Source organism: Schistocerca americana, chromosome 5 (assembly GCF_021461395.2).
Source record: "Schistocerca americana isolate TAMUIC-IGC-003095 chromosome 5, iqSchAmer2.1, whole genome shotgun sequence".
In the NCBI taxonomy this organism is placed as follows: domain Eukaryota; kingdom Metazoa; phylum Arthropoda; class Insecta; order Orthoptera; family Acrididae; genus Schistocerca; species Schistocerca americana.
In genome coordinates, this window is record NC_060123.1 from 595342230 (window position 1) to 595359911 (window position 17682).

General features: G+C 42.5%; 1 protein-coding gene across 1 annotated transcript in view; it reads right to left on the bottom strand.

Annotated features, from left to right (window-relative positions):
* LOC124615834 overlaps nt 1–17682 on the bottom strand; it is a 128745-nt gene that overhangs the window by 65560 nt on the left and 45503 nt on the right. The window contains exons 9-10 of the mRNA XM_047143984.1: nt 17247–17374; nt 9521–9681 (exon numbers count right to left, since the gene is read on the bottom strand). Coding sequence (XP_046999940.1) covers nt 9521–9681; nt 17247–17374 — 289 coding nt within the window. The remainder of the gene's footprint in view (nt 1–9520; nt 9682–17246; nt 17375–17682) is intronic.

A 17682-nucleotide genomic window follows, 5' to 3' on the forward strand; every position in this document is an offset into this window, starting at 1 on the left:
GCAGTATATGATAATTGATCGACACGTGTCTAGATCGAATTCCATGTAGTGATACAGGAAAGAGCACTGAATGAATCAGAAAGTGATATCTGCCTGACTACCATGCATCCCTGATCACATGATCTGACATCACAGTGGATGAGTTACGAAGCACGAGCTTTCAAGTGTTGTGTTGTCTTTCTTATAGCCGAATTAAATGATTAATGGAAAATCTCATATAAGATATGAAACAAATACTAACAAAGAGATAGGGGGGCTGGCCAGTACTTACCTCAGCTCAGTACAGCCGATAGATACACATAAAACAGAACTGAAAATTTACATTCCTAGCTTTCGGAACTTTGTTCCTTCATCAGGGAGGAGAGAGGGGAAAAAAGGGAAGAAGGGAAAGTGGATTCAGTTACTCACAACCCAGGTTATGAAGCAACAGGGAAAGGTAAACAGGGAGGGTAGCAAGGATGGAGGCATGGTTGTCAGAGGGAAGCCAAAGATATTCTACTGTAAGTACTGTGCCAGCTTCAAACCAAAGAGGATGCATACAGAAGTAAAGAGGTATATAGTATAAAGATAAACACAACTATGTAGGATGAAAAGATGCGTGAATGGCTAAAGAGGAAAGGGAAAGAGGAGAAGACTGAAGAGTGAATGGGAGTGAGGTGGTTTAACGTAGGTTCAGTCCAGGGGGATGGCGGGATGAAAGGATGTGTTGGAGTGCAAGTTCCCATCTCCGCAGTTCAGAGGGACTGGTGTTGGGTGGGAGAAGCCAAATGGCACATACGGTGTAGCAGGTTCCTAGGTCCCTAGAATTATGCTGGAGGGCATGCTCCGCTACTGGGTATTGGGCATCTCCTAGGCGGACAGTTCGTCTGTGTCCGTTCATGCGCTCAGCCAGTTTGGTTGTTGTCATGCCGATGTAAAAGGCTGTGCAGTGCAGGCATGTCAGTTGATAAATGACATGTGTGGTTTCACACGTAGCCCTGCCTTGAATTGTGTATGTTTTACCAGTAGCGGGGCTGGAGTAGGTGGTTGTGGGGGGATGCATGGGGCAGGTTTTGCAACGGGGTCGGTTACAGGGGTAGGAACCGCTGGGTAGAGAAGGTAGTCTGGGAATATTGTAGGGTTTAACAAGGATGTTACGGAGGTTAGGGGGGCGACGAAAGGCAACTCTGGGTGGTGTGGGGAGAATTTTGTCAAGGGATGATCTCATTTCAGGGGTTGACTTGAGAAAGTCATATCCCTGGCGGAGTAATTTGTTGATGTTTTCGAGGCCAGGAGCATCCCCCTTATCACCCAATATTATCCTGGCCTCGAAAACATCAACAAATTACTCCGCCAGGGATATGACTTTCTCAAGTCAACCCCTGAAATGAGATCATCCCTTGACAAAATTCTCCCCACACCACCCAGAGTTGCCTTTCGTCGCCCCCCTAACCTCCGTAACATCCTTGTTAAACCCTACAATATTCCCAGACTACCTTCTCTACCCAGCGGTTCCTACCCCTGTAACCGACCCCGTTGCAAAACCTGCCCCATGCATCCCCCCACAACCACCTACTCCAGCCCCGCTACTGGTAAAACATACACAATTCAAGGCAGGGCTACGTGTGAAACCACACATGTCATTTATCAACTGACATGCCTGCACTGCACAGCCTTTTACATCGGCATGACAACAACCAAACTGGCTGAGCGCATGAACGGACACAGACGAACTGTCCGCCTAGGAGATGCCCAATACCCAGTAGCGGAGCATGCCCTCCAGCATAATTCTAGGGACCTAGGAACCTGCTACACCGTATGTGCCATTTGGCTTCTCCCACCCAACACCAGTCCCTCTGAACTGCGGAGATGGGAACTTGCACTCCAACACATCCTTTCATCCCGCCATCCCCCTGGACTGAACCTACGTTAAACCACCTCACTCCCATTCACTCTTCAGTCTTCTCCTCTTTCCCTTTCCTCTTTAGCCATTCACGCATCTTTTCATCCTACATAGTTGTGTTTATCTTTATACTATATACCTCTTTACTTCTGTATGCATCCTCTTTGGTTTGAAGCTGGCACAGTACTTACAGTAGAATATCTTTGGCTTCCCTCTGACAACCATGCCTCCATCCTTGCTACCCTCCCTGTTTACCTTTCCCTGTTGCTTCATAACCTGGGTTGTGAGTAACTGAATCCACTTTCCCTTCTTCCCTTTTTTCCCCTCTCTCCTCCCTGATGAAGGAACAAAGTTCCGAAAGCTAGGAATGTAAATTTTCAGTTCTGTTTTATGTGTATCTATCGGCTGTACTGAGCTGAGGTAAGTACTGGCCAGCCCCCCTATCTCTTTATAGCCGAATTAATATGTTTAATACTTTTGTGGAGTTTTGGCATGCAAACATAGGAAGCTTACAATTGAGCAAATGCTGATAATCATCCACAATGTTTTGTGCAGCATACTCATTCTCAAAAACAAGAAAGCGTTGTCAAATAGGAGGAACATCTGCATGTCAACGTTCAGTGATCCAGAAACTATTCTTTTAAAACGATTTCAAGGAATGAGAAGTGGGAGCAATCTTATAAGCAGAACAGTTCTACAAGAGAAATCTTGGGAAATCTCCTTGAAGATCGGCATTAAAAATTTCAGTGCGTCAAACAGATGGTTAGGTCGTTTTAAGAAATGTCACAATCTCTCATTTCACAGTATAAGTGGAGAGAGAGAGAGAAAGAGAAGCTGTGGACTTAGAAAATATAAACCACTGGGAGAACACTACATAGCTGTGATTAATACAGGGTTATGAGCACAGAGACATTTTTAACGCAGATGAAACAGGCATTTTTTTAATGATTTACTTCCTGCAAAAACTTATTCTGTTAAGGGAGAAAAATGCCACACAGTTTAAAAAAGTAAAGAGAGAATGACTGCACTATTGTATGTAAATAGTGATGGGAATGACAAGTTGTCATCACTAACAATAGGGAAATTTAAAACTTCTAGGAATTTTAAAAACGTTAATAAACTACCTTGTACTAATGAATACAACAGCAATGCCTGGATGACGTCAGAAATCTTTGTCTAGATGCTTAAATGAGTGCAGAACCTAGGAAAGTATTACTTACAATATTATGAGAAGGAAAGTTGCTACTCACCATATAGTGAAGATGCTGAGTCACAGATAGGCATCTCCGCTATATGGTAAGTAGCAACTTTCCTTCTCATAATATTGTTACATTCCATCCTGGATTTTCCATAGTTTGAAAATATTACTTACAATTGGCCGATGCCCTGTACATCTAAAGGATACATCATTTCTGAGAAATATTGATGTAGAGCCAAACAATGGAAAATCCAGGACAGAATGTAACAATACTATGAAAGTGAAAGTTGTTACTCACCATGAAGTGGAGATGCTGAGCCACAGATAGGCGCAACAAAAAGTTATATTGCCTTTTGGCCAACAAGGCCTTTGTAAAACATAGATCACACACACACACACACACACACACACACACACACACGCGAAACTCTCACACATGACTGCAGCCTCTGGTACCTGAAGCCACACTGCGAGCAGCAGCAACAGTGTATAATGGGAGTGACAACTGGGTGGGAGTAAGGAGGAGGCTGGGGTGCGAGGGGGAGGGAATGCAGTGTAGGGGTGAGAGACAGTGAAGTGCTGCTGAGGAGCACACAGGAATAAGGTGCAGAGAGGGTAGGGCAACTAGGTGCAGTTGGGAGGTTAGATGGAGGGAAGGGTGGAGGTATGGGGGGGGGGGGGGGGGGGGGAGAGTAGCGGAAAAGGAGAGAAGTAAAAAGACTGGGTGTGTTGTTGGTGGAATGAGGGCTGTGTACTGCTGGAATGGGAACAGGGACCGAATGGGTGAGAACAACGACTAACGAAGGTTGAGGCCAGGAGGGTTACAAGAAAATAGAATACATTGCAGGGTGAGTTCCTACCTGCGCAGTTAAGGAAAAATGGTGTTGGTGGGTAGGATCCATGCGGCACAGGCAGTGAAGCAGTCACTGAAATGAAGGATATCATGTTGGGCAGTGTGCTCAGCAACAGTGTGGTCCACTTGTTTCTTGGCCAGTTTGTTGGTGGCCATTCATGCGGACAGACAGCTTGTTGGTTGTCATGTCCACTTAGAATGCAGCACAGTTATTGCAGCTTAGCTTGTAGCTCATGTGACTGGTTTTACAGGTAGCCCTGCCTTTGATAGGATATGTGATGTTTGTAACCGGGACAAGAGTAAGTAGTGGTAAGAGGATGTATGGGACGGATCTTGCATCTAGGTCTATTACAGGGATATGAGCCATGAGGTAAGGGGTTGGGAGCAGGGATCGTGTAGGGGTGGACAAGTATATTGTGTAGGTACGGTGGACCACAGAATACCACTATGGGAGAGGTGGGAAGGGTAGTGGGCAGCAAGCACATTTCTCATTTCAGAGCAAGATGAGAGGTAGTCAAAATGCTGGTGGAGAATGTAATTCAGTTGCTCCAGTCCTGGATGGTACAGAGTCATGGGGGGAATGCTCCTCTGTGGCCGGACGGTGAGACTTTGGAAGGTGTAAAGATAAGGCACAGGATATTTGTTTTTGTACAAGGTTGGGAGGATAATTATGGTCTGTGAAAGCCTCAGTGAGACCCTCGGTATATTTCGAGAGGGACCGCTTGTCACTGCAGATGCAACAACCATGGGTGGCTAGGTTGTATGGAATGGACTTCTTGGTATGGAACAGGAGGCAGCCATTGAAGTGGAGGTACTGCTGCTGGTTAGTAGGTTTGATACAGACAGAGGTACTGATGTAGCCATCTCTGAGGTGGAGGTCAACACCTAGGAAGGTGACTTCTTGGGTTGAGTAGGACCAGGTGAAGTAAATGGGGAAGAAGCTGTTGAGGTCTTGGAGGAATGTGGACAGGGTGTCCTCATCCTCGATCCAGATCGCAAAGACGTCATAAATGAATCTGAACCAGGTGAGGCGTTTGGGTGTTTAGGAAGGATTCCTCTAGTTTACCCATGAATAGATTGGCATAGGATTGTGCCCATAGCCGCACACAGGATTTGTTTGTAGGTATGCCTTCAAAGGAGAAGTAATTGTGGGTGAGGATGCAGTTGGTCATGGCGACTAGAAAGGAGGTTGTTGGTTTGGAATCCATCGGGCATTAGGGAAGGTAATGTTCGACAGTGGTAAGGCCATGGGCATTAGGGATGTTAGTGTAATGGGAGGAGGCATCAATAGCGATGAGCAGGGCAACCTGTGGTAAAGGGACAGGAACTGTGAAGAGTCAGTGGAGGAAATGGTTGGTATCTTTTATATGGGAGGGTAGGTTCCAGGTAATAGGCTGAAGGTGTTGGTTTACAAGAGCAGAGATTCTCTCCGTGGGGGCACAGTAACCAGCCATAAGAAGCATCCGAATGGTGAGGTTTCTGGACTTTGGGAAGCATGTAGAAAGTAGGAGTGCAGGAAGTGGTTGGGGTGAGCAGAGAGATGGACTTCGGGGAGAGGTTCTAGGATGGGCCTAAGGATTTGAGGAGCGACTAGAGATCTGCTGGATTTCTGGAATGGTGTCACTGTGGCAAGGATTGTAGGTGGAGTATCTGACAGATGACAGTGTCCTCCTGCCAGATAATCCTTGCAGTTCAAAACAACAGTGGTGGGGCTTTTGTCCGCAGGTAGGATTATGAGGTCAGGATCAGTTTTTAGATGGCGGAATGCAGTTCTTTCAGCAAATGTAAGGCTAGTTTGCATGTTGAGAGATTTGGGGAATGATGGTGAGGCAATGTACGTGGCTAAGAAATACTGGAAATTTAACTTGGGGTGATTTGGGGGGCAGTGGGGGTGGATCATGGTTGGATGGAGGAGTGAACTGAGTCAGGCACGGTTCAACATTGGTTTTGGTCGAGTCTGATTGGTAGGTTTGTGGCAAAAAAATTTTTACACTGTAGGGACCGGGAGAAGGAGAGAAGGACTTCAACAAGTCCTGCATTATTGGGAGTGGGGAAAAAGGTAAGGCCTTTGAAAAGGACTGATATTTCTGTGGGGCTAAGGCTTCTACAGGAAAGGTTCACGACTGTGTTTTGGGTCTGTTTAGGTTCTGGATTTTGTGTGGTGGTCGGAGGGAGTTTTGTAGAGTGGGGTAAATGTAGTAGGTCTGCGAGACACAGTTTGTCAGCTACAAGGGGGTGTGGGGGAGGTTGTTGTAGAGGTGGTGGACAGTGGTACTCCAAAGCGGGAGTAGGAAGTGAGCAGGGTGGAGAGTTTTTTGAGGTGACGTGCATGTTGCTCTAGTTCCTGGACGGCAAGAGTTTCAGGAATTTGGGATTGCACAGCAAGAGAATTTTATAGATGGAGTTCCTGTTCTTTTACCACACGGTGCCCTGCTCATCACTATTGTTGCCACCTCCCTTTACATTAACATCCCTAATGCCCACAGCCGTACCGGTGTTGAACACTACCTTTTCCATTGTCCAACAGATTCCAAACCAACAACCTCCTTCCTAGTCGCCGTGACCAACTCTATCCTCACACACAATTAATTCTCCTTTGAAGGCATTACCAACAAACAAACCCAGGGTGCAGTTATGGGCACCATTCTTTGCCCAAACCCCTCACCGAGCGAGGTGGAGCAGTGGTTAGCACACTGGACTCGCATTCGGGAGGACGACAGTTCAATCCCGTCTCCGGCCATCCTGATTTAGGTTTTCCGTGATTTCCCTAAATCGTTTCAGGCAAATGCCGGGATGGTTCCTTTGAAAGGGCACGGCCAATTTCCTTCCCTAACCCGAGATTGCGCTCTGTCTCTAATGACCTCGTTGTCGACGGGACGTTAAACACTAACCACCACCACCCAAACCCCTCACCTTGTTAAGATTCAGTGGTGACATCTTTGTGATCTGGACTGAGGGCAAGGACACCCTATCCATATTCATCTAGAACCTCAAAACCTTCTCCCCATTTGCTTCACCTGGTCCTCCTCAACACATTAATCCACCTTCCTCAATGTTGAACTCCACTTCGAAGATGGCTACATCGGTACCTCTGTCCATATCAAATCTATTAACCACCAGCAATACCTCCACTTCGATAGCTGCCACCCACTACACACCAAGAAGTCCCTTACATACAGCCTAGACACCTGTGGCTGTCGCATCTGAGCAATCCCTCTCGAAATATACCAAGGCTCTCACTCAGGCCTTCACAGACCATAACAACCCTCCCAGCCTTGTACAGAAACAGATCTCCTGTGCCTTATCATCCAGTCACTCACCACCTTCCAAAGTCTCACCATCTGGCCACAGAGGTGTATTCATCTCATAACTCAGTAGCATCCAGGACTAGAGCAATTGAATCACATTCTCTGCCAGGTTTTTGACTTCCTCTTGTCATGCCCTGAAATGAGGAATGTCCTACCCACTGTTCTCCCCGCCCCTCCCACCGTTATATTCTGCCACCCATTGAACCTACGCAATACTGTTGTCCACCTATTCCCTTCCCTGTTCCCACGCCACAGCTTTCTATTCCACAAGTCCACCCTGAGTCATTTTACTTCCATCCCCCCAGCCTCCTGATTGCAGCTAGCTGCCTTACCCTCTCTCCATACCCTGGTCTCCCTCTCATTCCACCACCACGCATCAGCTACCCCCACCACCACCACCCACATATCTTCTCCCATTATGCGTAGCTGCTCACAGTCTGGCCCCGGCAGCCAGAGACAGTGGTCATGTGTGTGTGAGAGCTGCATTTGCTTGTATGTATGTGTGTGTGTGTGTGTGTGTGTGTGTGTGTGTGTGTGAGAGAGAGAGAGAGAGAGAGAGAGAGAGAGAGAGAGAGAGAGAGAGAGCTCTACTGTTGTGTCTGTCTGCAATTCAACACCTCCGCTATATGGTGGGTAGCAATCTTCCCTTTCCATAAAATTATCATATTCCATTCTGAATTTTCCATTATTTGATTATGTTTATTTTAAAATGGCTGCACTCTTACAGTAATGTAACTGACTAATAACGTAATAGTGTGAATATAATAGAGGGAAACATTCCACGTGGGAAAAATATTTCTAAAAACAAAGATGATGTAACTTACCAAACGAAAGCGTTGGTATGTTGATAGAGACACTAACAAACACAAACACACACACAAAATTCAAGCTTTCGCAACCCACGGTTGCTTCATTAGGAAAGAGGGAAGGAGAGGGAAAGACGAAAGGATGTGGGTTTTAAGGGAGAGGGTAAGGAGTCATTCCAATCCTGGGAGCAGAAAGACTTACCTTAGGGGGAAAAAGGGACAGGTATACACTCACACACACATACATATCAATCCGCACATACACAGACACAAGAAGACATATGTAAAGGCAAAGAGTTTGGGCCAAAACTCTTTGCCTTTACATATGTCTGCTTGTGTCTGTATGTCTGCTTGTGTCTGTATGTGTGTGTGTGTGTGTGTGTGTGTGTGTGTGTGTGTGTGTGTGTGTGTGGGCGCGCGCGCATACACGAGTGTATACCTGTCCCTTTTTCCCCTTAAGGTAAGTCTTTCTGCTCCCGGGATTGGAATGACTCCTTACCCTCTCCCTTGAAACCCACATCCTTTCGTCTTTCCCTCTCCTTCCCTCTTTCCTGATGAAGCAACCATGGGTTGCGAAAGCTTGAATTTTGTGTGTGTGTTTGTGTTTGTTAGTGTCTCTATCAACATACCAACACTTTCGTTTGGTAAGTTACATCATCTTTGTTTTTAGATAGGATAGATAAAAATTCTACTCACCAAGCAGCAGCAGGGGAACACACACACACGAAAGGATTTAACTTTTACAAGCTTCTGGAGCCAATGGCTGCTTCTTCTGGCAGAAGGGTTGAAGGACTTGAGAGGTATAGGAAAAGGGATACAGTTCAGAAAAGTCACATAGAACCCTGGGTCAGGGGAGACTTACTGGATGGGATCAGAAGGAAAGACTAGTTTCTTTCCTCGCCCACACTACCTAACAGAATCCACCCCAATAGAGCTGCAGTGATGGCACACTGTAGTTGTGTAGGTGTATGTGTATTCTGTTAACTCTGAAGAATGACGGATGAATTCATCTGGAAGTTTAGCAAAACTGTCTTGTTTATGTGCCTACTGATTCTTCACCTCAACTATACAGTGACTTGTTACCTTTACTCTGGCTGGTATTTATATTTCACAGAGGGCTCTCCATTGCCTGACTTACACATTTCTAATTTTATTTATTTGCTGCTTGCAAAAAAATATTACTTTCATTGCTAGTATAGTTATTTTGTTGACATTATAGTATGTTGGAGTAATACACAGAATAACACGAATATAGTACGAAATGGTTCTGAAATCTACACTGACTATTCCAATAAACACATTATCAACCAAGTTAAACAGCCATTTTCTGCTCCTGCCTGCCATTAAGTGTTACATATCTTTTCTACATGAGCTGTAAGAGGAGGATACTTTTGTGGTTGCCAATATGCTAACCACCTATTAGAATTAGACACACAAAACAATGCAAAACTGTGTTTGAAGATACTTAGTTACCTTGAAGTAAGAGGATCAGCATCTTCTGGTGCTGCCATTGTGCCCACAAGACTAGCAACCTTCTCATCTAGCTCATGCCATTCGGCTGTAGACTGTACTTGCTGCAGAAGGCGAAGAATGTGTACCTGCCGACACAAAATGTTTCGGCACACGAGCACAACCTGAAACAGAAACAATCTACTAGTAATTACAATAACAGGTGATAAACATTGCAGAGAGACAGAAAATAATATTTATTTTACAAATACTGAGACGAGAAACTCATAGCACATACGATGTGCTGAGCATTGGATAGTGAAAGAAAGAAGTTCCGTAGTGTCTGCCTGCATGCATGCATTCTTTTTCAGAGTACACAACTGCCATACAGTACATGGCAGAGGGGTATCCCTTTCCTGTTCCACTCGCAAATAGAGCATGGAAATGACTATCTGCATGCCTCCATATGACACCTAATATGTCTTATCTTGTCTTCACAGTTCTTATGTGAAAATTACATTGGTGACAGTAGAATCATCCTGAAGCTAGCTGCAAATGCCATTTCTCCAAATTTTCTCAATAGCGTTTCACAAAGAGAATGTCATCTTCCTTCCAGGGATTCCCATTTGAGTTCATGAAGTACCTCCATAATACTTGTGTGCTGACCGAACCTATCGGTAAAATTCCAACAGCATGTCACTGAATTGCTTCAATGTCTTTCTTTAATCTGGTCTGGTGGGTATCCTAAACACATGAGCAGTAGTTTATGGAGTAACCAAGGGTTGCTTATTACTGGCACCTTAGCAGATATTATGTGGTTTACACACTAGGCCTTATAGATGGAGATGAACTTTACATGTAACATATCCATCAAGAATTTAATAAATATCCTAAAATGCACTTCAGCCATGGAAGCAGAAACGAAGAAATCAATTAATTTTCTGAACCTCACATTCACCAACAACAATAATTCACACAATTTCAAAATTTACAGAAAGTACACAACTGACAGCATCATATATGCTAATTCATGCCACCCAAAGGCACACAAGCACATATACTTCGATGCCATGATCAACAGAATATAAAATCTACCACTAAACCAAGCTGCCATACAATACCTTACAATGCACCTAACAATATATAGGACAACAAAATAGCACAGACCTGGTAATGCTGATATTCAAAAGAAAAACTACACCTATGCAATCAAAAAACACAAGGACATAAAATTATCCAGAGAAACACCAAAAAAGTCTAAAGCAAAAGCCTAAAGTAACATACATACCAACAACATACTTAGGCACAATATCAAATAAATTAAACGCACTAATGAAAAATATAATTAGCCAATTCACATATAGAAGGAACACCTATATCTGACATAGACTTTACTCAGGAAAAAACAAAATTATCAAAGTACACACAAACCCTGGCATATACAAAATCGAATGTCAGGATTGCAATAAATTTCACGTAGGACAGAGTTCAATACAAGATATCGAGAGCACATAAGAATTAGTGAAAATAATCTATTTGCATTCTTTAACCAACTAGAGAAAGATAATCAGAATGCAGAACCAATGGAGTTACCAATGAAAATTTTACACATACTCACAGGGACAAAAATCCATGTACACAAAATACAACAGCCTGATACCATTCTGAATGAATAAACAGATTTAAAACACAAACATTTTACACAACATTTTATTGAATTCCTAACCAAAGATAATGGACAGACACAAACAGCTACACACAAACACATCAATTAGAAAGATCATACTTACAGCACAAATGATAACAATATTCGATAGACACAAAACAACTACACACAGACACATCAATTAGATAGATCATACTTACAGCACAAATGATAACAATAACACACCACAGCAACTGTAACCAAATAGCATCTTTAGCCAACTGTCACAACTGTGAAGCCTGACAATAAGACATCAAATCACAAAATTTATGAGGAAGGATGCCTAACAACTGCAGCAAAACACCAAACAGCTTATAGCATAAGAGTTCTAAATCTATACCACATTGTAATAAGAGAACAGAGTAACACTGACCACTGATGATATATGGACATAAGCGCAAAATTTGTATATCTGAAAATACAATAATGGAAACTCCAAAATGGAATGTAACAATTTTATGAGAAGCAAAGTTGCTATTAACCATATAGCGTAGATGCTGAGTCGCAGATAGGCACAACACAAAGAATCACACATTCGTGCAAGCATACCTCACACACAGTCAGCTGCCACCTCTGGTAGTTCCAACAGGAATGCGACTGTCAAGTTAATAGCAATATGGAGTGGGGCGGGGAAGAGTGAGGGATAGCAGAATATGGTTGGGGGAGAGGAGAGCATTGCCTGGCAGAGTGTGCAGGGAGTAGAGACTGACAGACAGGTGCAGTGTCAAGAAGTGGAGAGAGAGTGTGTGTGTGTGTGTGTGTGTGTGTGTGTATATATATATATATATATATGGGGGGGGGGGGGGGGGGCAAAAAAGGATAGAGTGGAAAAGGAGAGGAGAGGAAAAGTATAGGACGAGGGGGCAAAAACTGATGGGTGGAGCTTGTGGGGCCAGTAAGTTACTGTACGTTGAGGTCGAGATAATTTTGGGACTGGAGAATGTGTTTTAAGGGTAAGTTTCATCTGGCCAGTTCAGAAAAGCTGGTGGCGGTGGTGGTGGTGGTGGTGGTTGAGGGGAGGGGATGGTCTACTTTGCCTTTGGCCACAGTATGGCAGTGGCTGTTCATTCTGGTGGACAGCTGGTTGGTAGTTGTACCAATATAAAAAGCTGTGCAGTGGTTGCAGCAGAGTATAAAAGAGATAGGGGATCCAGTATTTGAATCAGAATTTAAGAGAGCTTTGGAAGCTCAAGGTTGAATAAGGCAGAAGGGACAGGTAACATTCCATCAGAACTTCTGAAATCATTTGGGGAAGTGGCAACACAACAGCTATTCATGTTGGTGTGTAGAATATATGAGTCTGGTCATATAATATCTGACTTTCGGGAAAACATCATACGCACAATTCTAAGGATTGCAAGAGGAGACAAGTGGGAGGATTATCGCACAATCAGCTTAACAGATCATGGATCCAAGTTGCAGACAAGAATAATATACCGATCAATCGAAAAGAAAGCTGAGGATGTTTCAGATGAGGATCAGTTTGGCTTTATTAAAGGTAAAGGCACCAGGGAGGTAATTCTGACGCTGCAGTTGATATTGGAAGCAAGACTAAAGAAAAATCAGACATGTTTATAGGATTTGTAGACCTGGAAAAAGTGGTCAACAACATCAAATGGTGCAAGATGTTTGAAATTCTGAGAAAAATAGGGGTAAGCTATAGGGAAAGATGGGTAATATACAATATGAACAAGAGCCACGAGGGAACAATAAGAGTGGAAGACCAAGAACGAAGTGTTTGGGTTAAAAAGGGTGTATGATAGGGATGCAGTCTTTTACCCCTTCAGTTCAACCGATACATCAAAGAAGCAATGGCAGAAATAAAAGAAAGGTACACAAGTGGAGTTAAAATTCAAGGTGAAAGGATGTCAGTTATACGATTCACTCATGACATTGCTATTCTGAGTGAAAGCGAAGAAGCAGTTGCAGGAAGTGTTGGCGAGTGAGTCTCAGGTCACCAGCACTGTGAAGCCTAATGCAGGGTTGGCTCAGGAGACCAACAGCATAGGTTAATTTTGTACGAATTTTACGAAGGAGGATCGGGTAGAGATATGGGAGGAGAAGGGAGCAGTCTTGATAGGGACGGGGAGTATGATGTAGGTGGTGACCTGGTAAAGGTAGTTACTCAAACTGGTGGCACTAATGTGCATTTCGTGCAACTGTTTCAGCGTCATGATCGGCCTCATATTAATGCAGCTGTTAGGCACGTTAACATGGGGCTGGGGAGGGTGCTGATGGTAGAGGGCACGGGTCACATTTCAGTGGTATCATGTGGGTCTATCAGTAGATCGGGTTTCACTAGGCATGGTGTGCACCTCAATAGGTATGGGAAGGGGAGCCTGGCAAAGCTTATAGGTGACAGTGTAGTGGGTGGTGGTGGGGTCACTCATGGAAAAATTCCTGTAGTAGTTGGTGTTAAGAGCTGCACCTTTCTTAAATTGAGTCAGCTATTAAGTATACCTGCTTAAAGGAAGTCCCTCTAACTAAGGGGTCACCTTCAGAGGACATCACGTTTCCAAGTAGAGAAGGAATTAGCATATTTCATCAAAATATAAGAGGTATTAGAGATAAAGTTAGTGAACTACTTATAGAAGTTGACTCTGAAATTGTTGGTATGTCGGAGCATCACTTAAATAATTTAAAACATGGCAACAGTACTTGCAAACGGAAAGTCCAGGATGGAATAACAACAGTATAATGAAAAAGATAATATTGCTACGTACCATAAAGAGAAAATGCTGCAGACAAGCACATCGTCTCCTCTGTATGGTGAGTAACAATCTATTGGTATGACTATCACCAAGTTATCATTTAGGATGAATGGGCACAGGCAGAGGGTATGTACTGACAACACAGAATATAGAATATCCTCTAGCTCAGCATGCTCTACAACATGCCAGTCATGACCTTGGTGCCTGTTTCACAATACATGCCATCCGAATTCTTTCTCCAGACATAAGTTTCTCAGAACTCGACAAATGGAAAATGGCACTACACGTCCTTGGCTCTCGCCACCCACCTGGCCTTAATTTACGTGGATTTATTCAGTCTCAGCATTTCTTCACAGCAATTATTCCTTTCTTCACTTTCTTTTAGTTTTATACATCTTTCATTTTTTGCCCAGTCCATGTTTTGCCATCCCCCTCCCACCTCTATCCCATACAATGAACTCAGCTTTTCACTCTTATTAACTTGTGCACAGTATATTAGCAATAACCTCTGTCTTGCATATTACTCTATTTTTCACCTTTAAGTTCTCAGGTTTTCAAATCCCATCTGTTGCAGTTTCCAACAAAGAGTCTTTCCTTCTCACCCTGTCCAATAAATCTCCCCTGATCTGGTATTCTGGGTGACTATTCCAGACTACAGTTTTTCTTAAACCTCACCAGTCCTTCATCCTTCCCCTTCAATCCTTCTGCCAGAAGAAGGAGACACTGGCTCCAAAAGCTAGCAAACTGTAATACCTTTTATTTGTGTGTTCTCCTCCCGCCACTTGGTGTGTAGATTTCTTTATCTGTTCAATTACTTATATTTTCAAAAAAATTATTAGTTTCATTGATAAATCTTTCCTTTTCATAGTACTGTAATTGTACATAGGTAATTCTCACTGGAGACACACTAAATAGTTCTGAAATCCTTTTTCCTTCGTTAACTAACCATATATCATGTAAATCAAGTTATTGTTGGAACACACAACTCATCTGCAATAGTAGCTTCTTACTTTACAGCTTTATAAATTAATATTTAGCTAATATGTACCAACTGAAATCATGAAATATTCTTTTGCTTATCTATAAATACCCCCCCCCCTCCCCCCCCTCCTCAAAAGTCTTCGTTTGGCACTAGGAGTCAGTGGCACTAACCTCTCGTCATCACTCAATTACTGAACAAAATGTGGCCCTAGTCATCTATCTTTATGAACTTCTTTGGTAAAATTCAGTCTGGGGTTGGAAATCATGGCAGTGGCATTGTGTAGTACTTAGTGTTGTAACTGTTTAATGCCTTTGTGAGAGTAACAACTCAGATAACATCTCAATGAAAATACATGCCGCTCGCATTATTTGAAAATGTACGAAAGTTCATGGTTGACAATCAGCAAGCTAATATATCTCTGAGAATTTGTGGCCACTCTGATCTCATTAAGTAGTGAAGTGCACAAAGTCACGCTGCCACCTGAACTGTTTCAATGAACACCCATGTGTCATTAAATATCTTTGTGAACTTCTTTTATCGGTACATACAAGAATTGCATTTTTTGGTGTTGGCCATCATTCAGAAAGTCAACTTAAATTGAATAAATAACTGAACACATGAGACTAGGAATAGTTCTGTTGAATATGTTATTGTTTAACACTGCTCAACATCCAAAAAGTTTTCAGTTTCGAGGTGACAAACTTGTGGTGCTACCAAGAAGAAGAGGCTACAATCAGTTAGTACCATTATAACCTGGATCCACCCACTGCTTTGATTAATGTTTTATTTCTGTCATGAAATAGTACACCCATGTACTGATTACAGCAACAAATCAGCAGACAAAATGAGTTTTTTTAATGGTTCAAACATTGCGGATTTTCCATGTGAGCATTCCAAAACTTTAGCATCCATCTTGTGCTGAGGAGGTCTTTCATATGCATCATCAACAAAAGAAGAATGTACATATTAAAACTGAGCTACTAAATTATCAACTGTTGAGAATGATGGAGCTGACTTCTTTTACACCTCCAACATTTTCGATAAATATCTGCTGGCAATGAACTATCTAAACCAGAGAATTAGCCAGTGTTATTTACTGACATTGCCACTTCAGACACTCATGCCATTTTACTATTTGTCACATTAAAAATGTTATTTCTTAAGAAACTATGATGCAAAAAGGTACTGTATGTGTGGTGAAACCCTGCCCCGATGTGAGAGAGGGTCTCATGGAACCTAATCAGATCAGGTTGAATAAATAAATAAAATTATATGATGGCACAGCATTCCAACCAACCACTTCAATTACACACAATATGGCTACTAGCTCCAAATAGACAATACTGTTACACAAATTAAGCCCCAACTTCACTTGGACTCTTTTGTGCAACACATACGAGTATATCAAAATCGAGCTGAGAATTTTTTGTCCTGCCCCTACGAACCACTCGTTACTGCTCTTGCAGCCGAATCACTGCAGGTTGTTGGATCAGAAAGCAAACTGCAAATTGCTGTTCCACAATGAATCAATCATCATTGAAAACTTTGGTGAAGAAAACACTCCTAAGTTGGATATTAAAGCCTTCTCAGATAAAGACTAACCAGTTAAATTCAAATTCTCTTATTTGTACTCTCTTCACAACTTGATAATCTTAAGCTCCTTTCTGCTGGCTGGTTTGTTAACTACTAACACTTGTTTTTGTAGTCCCACTAATTTGATACGGCATTCAAAGAATGATTCAACACATCATTTACATACTTCTGATAAGCTTAATATATCTGCTGATATTTCAATTTGCCTTTTAATTTTCTTGTATTGTGTCAGAAGGTGGTCCATTATATTTACAATGATTCTTATCCTTTTCCATTTCCAACTATATTTACTCTGCTGTTCAGTTTGTCTGTCACAGAAAGAGAATGGACTCTGGTTTGGCTGGAGTGGATGCTTCTGGCAATTAAAAGCACAAGTAGTCTATTATCAGAAGAATTCAGATACAAGTCGTGACACGTATCACCAGCACGACTATGCTCTAACACTCTGCTTTCCAAGTTCTTAACACCTTACAGCCCAGTACCTGCTCTAGACAGTGAATCAGTCTTCACATTCATCTGAGGAACACAGTAATGTGAGCCTACCTGCTAGGATTCTTGTACTAACAATGTTTGTTTATTATGATCAGATGAACCATTTACTATACCTTTCACATCTAAATGAATAAAGACTGTTGGATGACTGTAAAAGTACTGCTGGTAACCATTAGATACAGTTTATACATGGGCCGCAGACATTAGTAAAAATGAGCAAGGAAATATAAAAGAACAGCTTAATGTTGCAGACTGCAGCAAACTTACTTGGCTTATCAAATGTCCTGCCTGAGGAGAAGACAGGGATGTCATGGCTACCAATTTGATCATCTGTGCAATACAATCATGTATTGTGAAGGGATGATGTTGCAAGGCCACAATTTTTGTGTTTATTCCTGCAACATAAACTTGCATTTTGGCCCCAATACATAAACATACTCAGCAATTACCTTACAAGTATGGATAACAATTGAGAAAAACATTACAAAATGCACTATTTTTGATAATGTCTTTGTGGTGTATCAATATTAACACACAAGATACTACAAACTACATAATAACAGACCACTAAAATAATTATCCAGACACTTGCATGTCAATAACAATTCCCGAACAAATACTGTAAGAATCAGAACTAAAGTACAGTAGACACAGAAGCACTTTTTGACTATTGTGGATGTAGATAGGAGAGAAATGCCAGTAA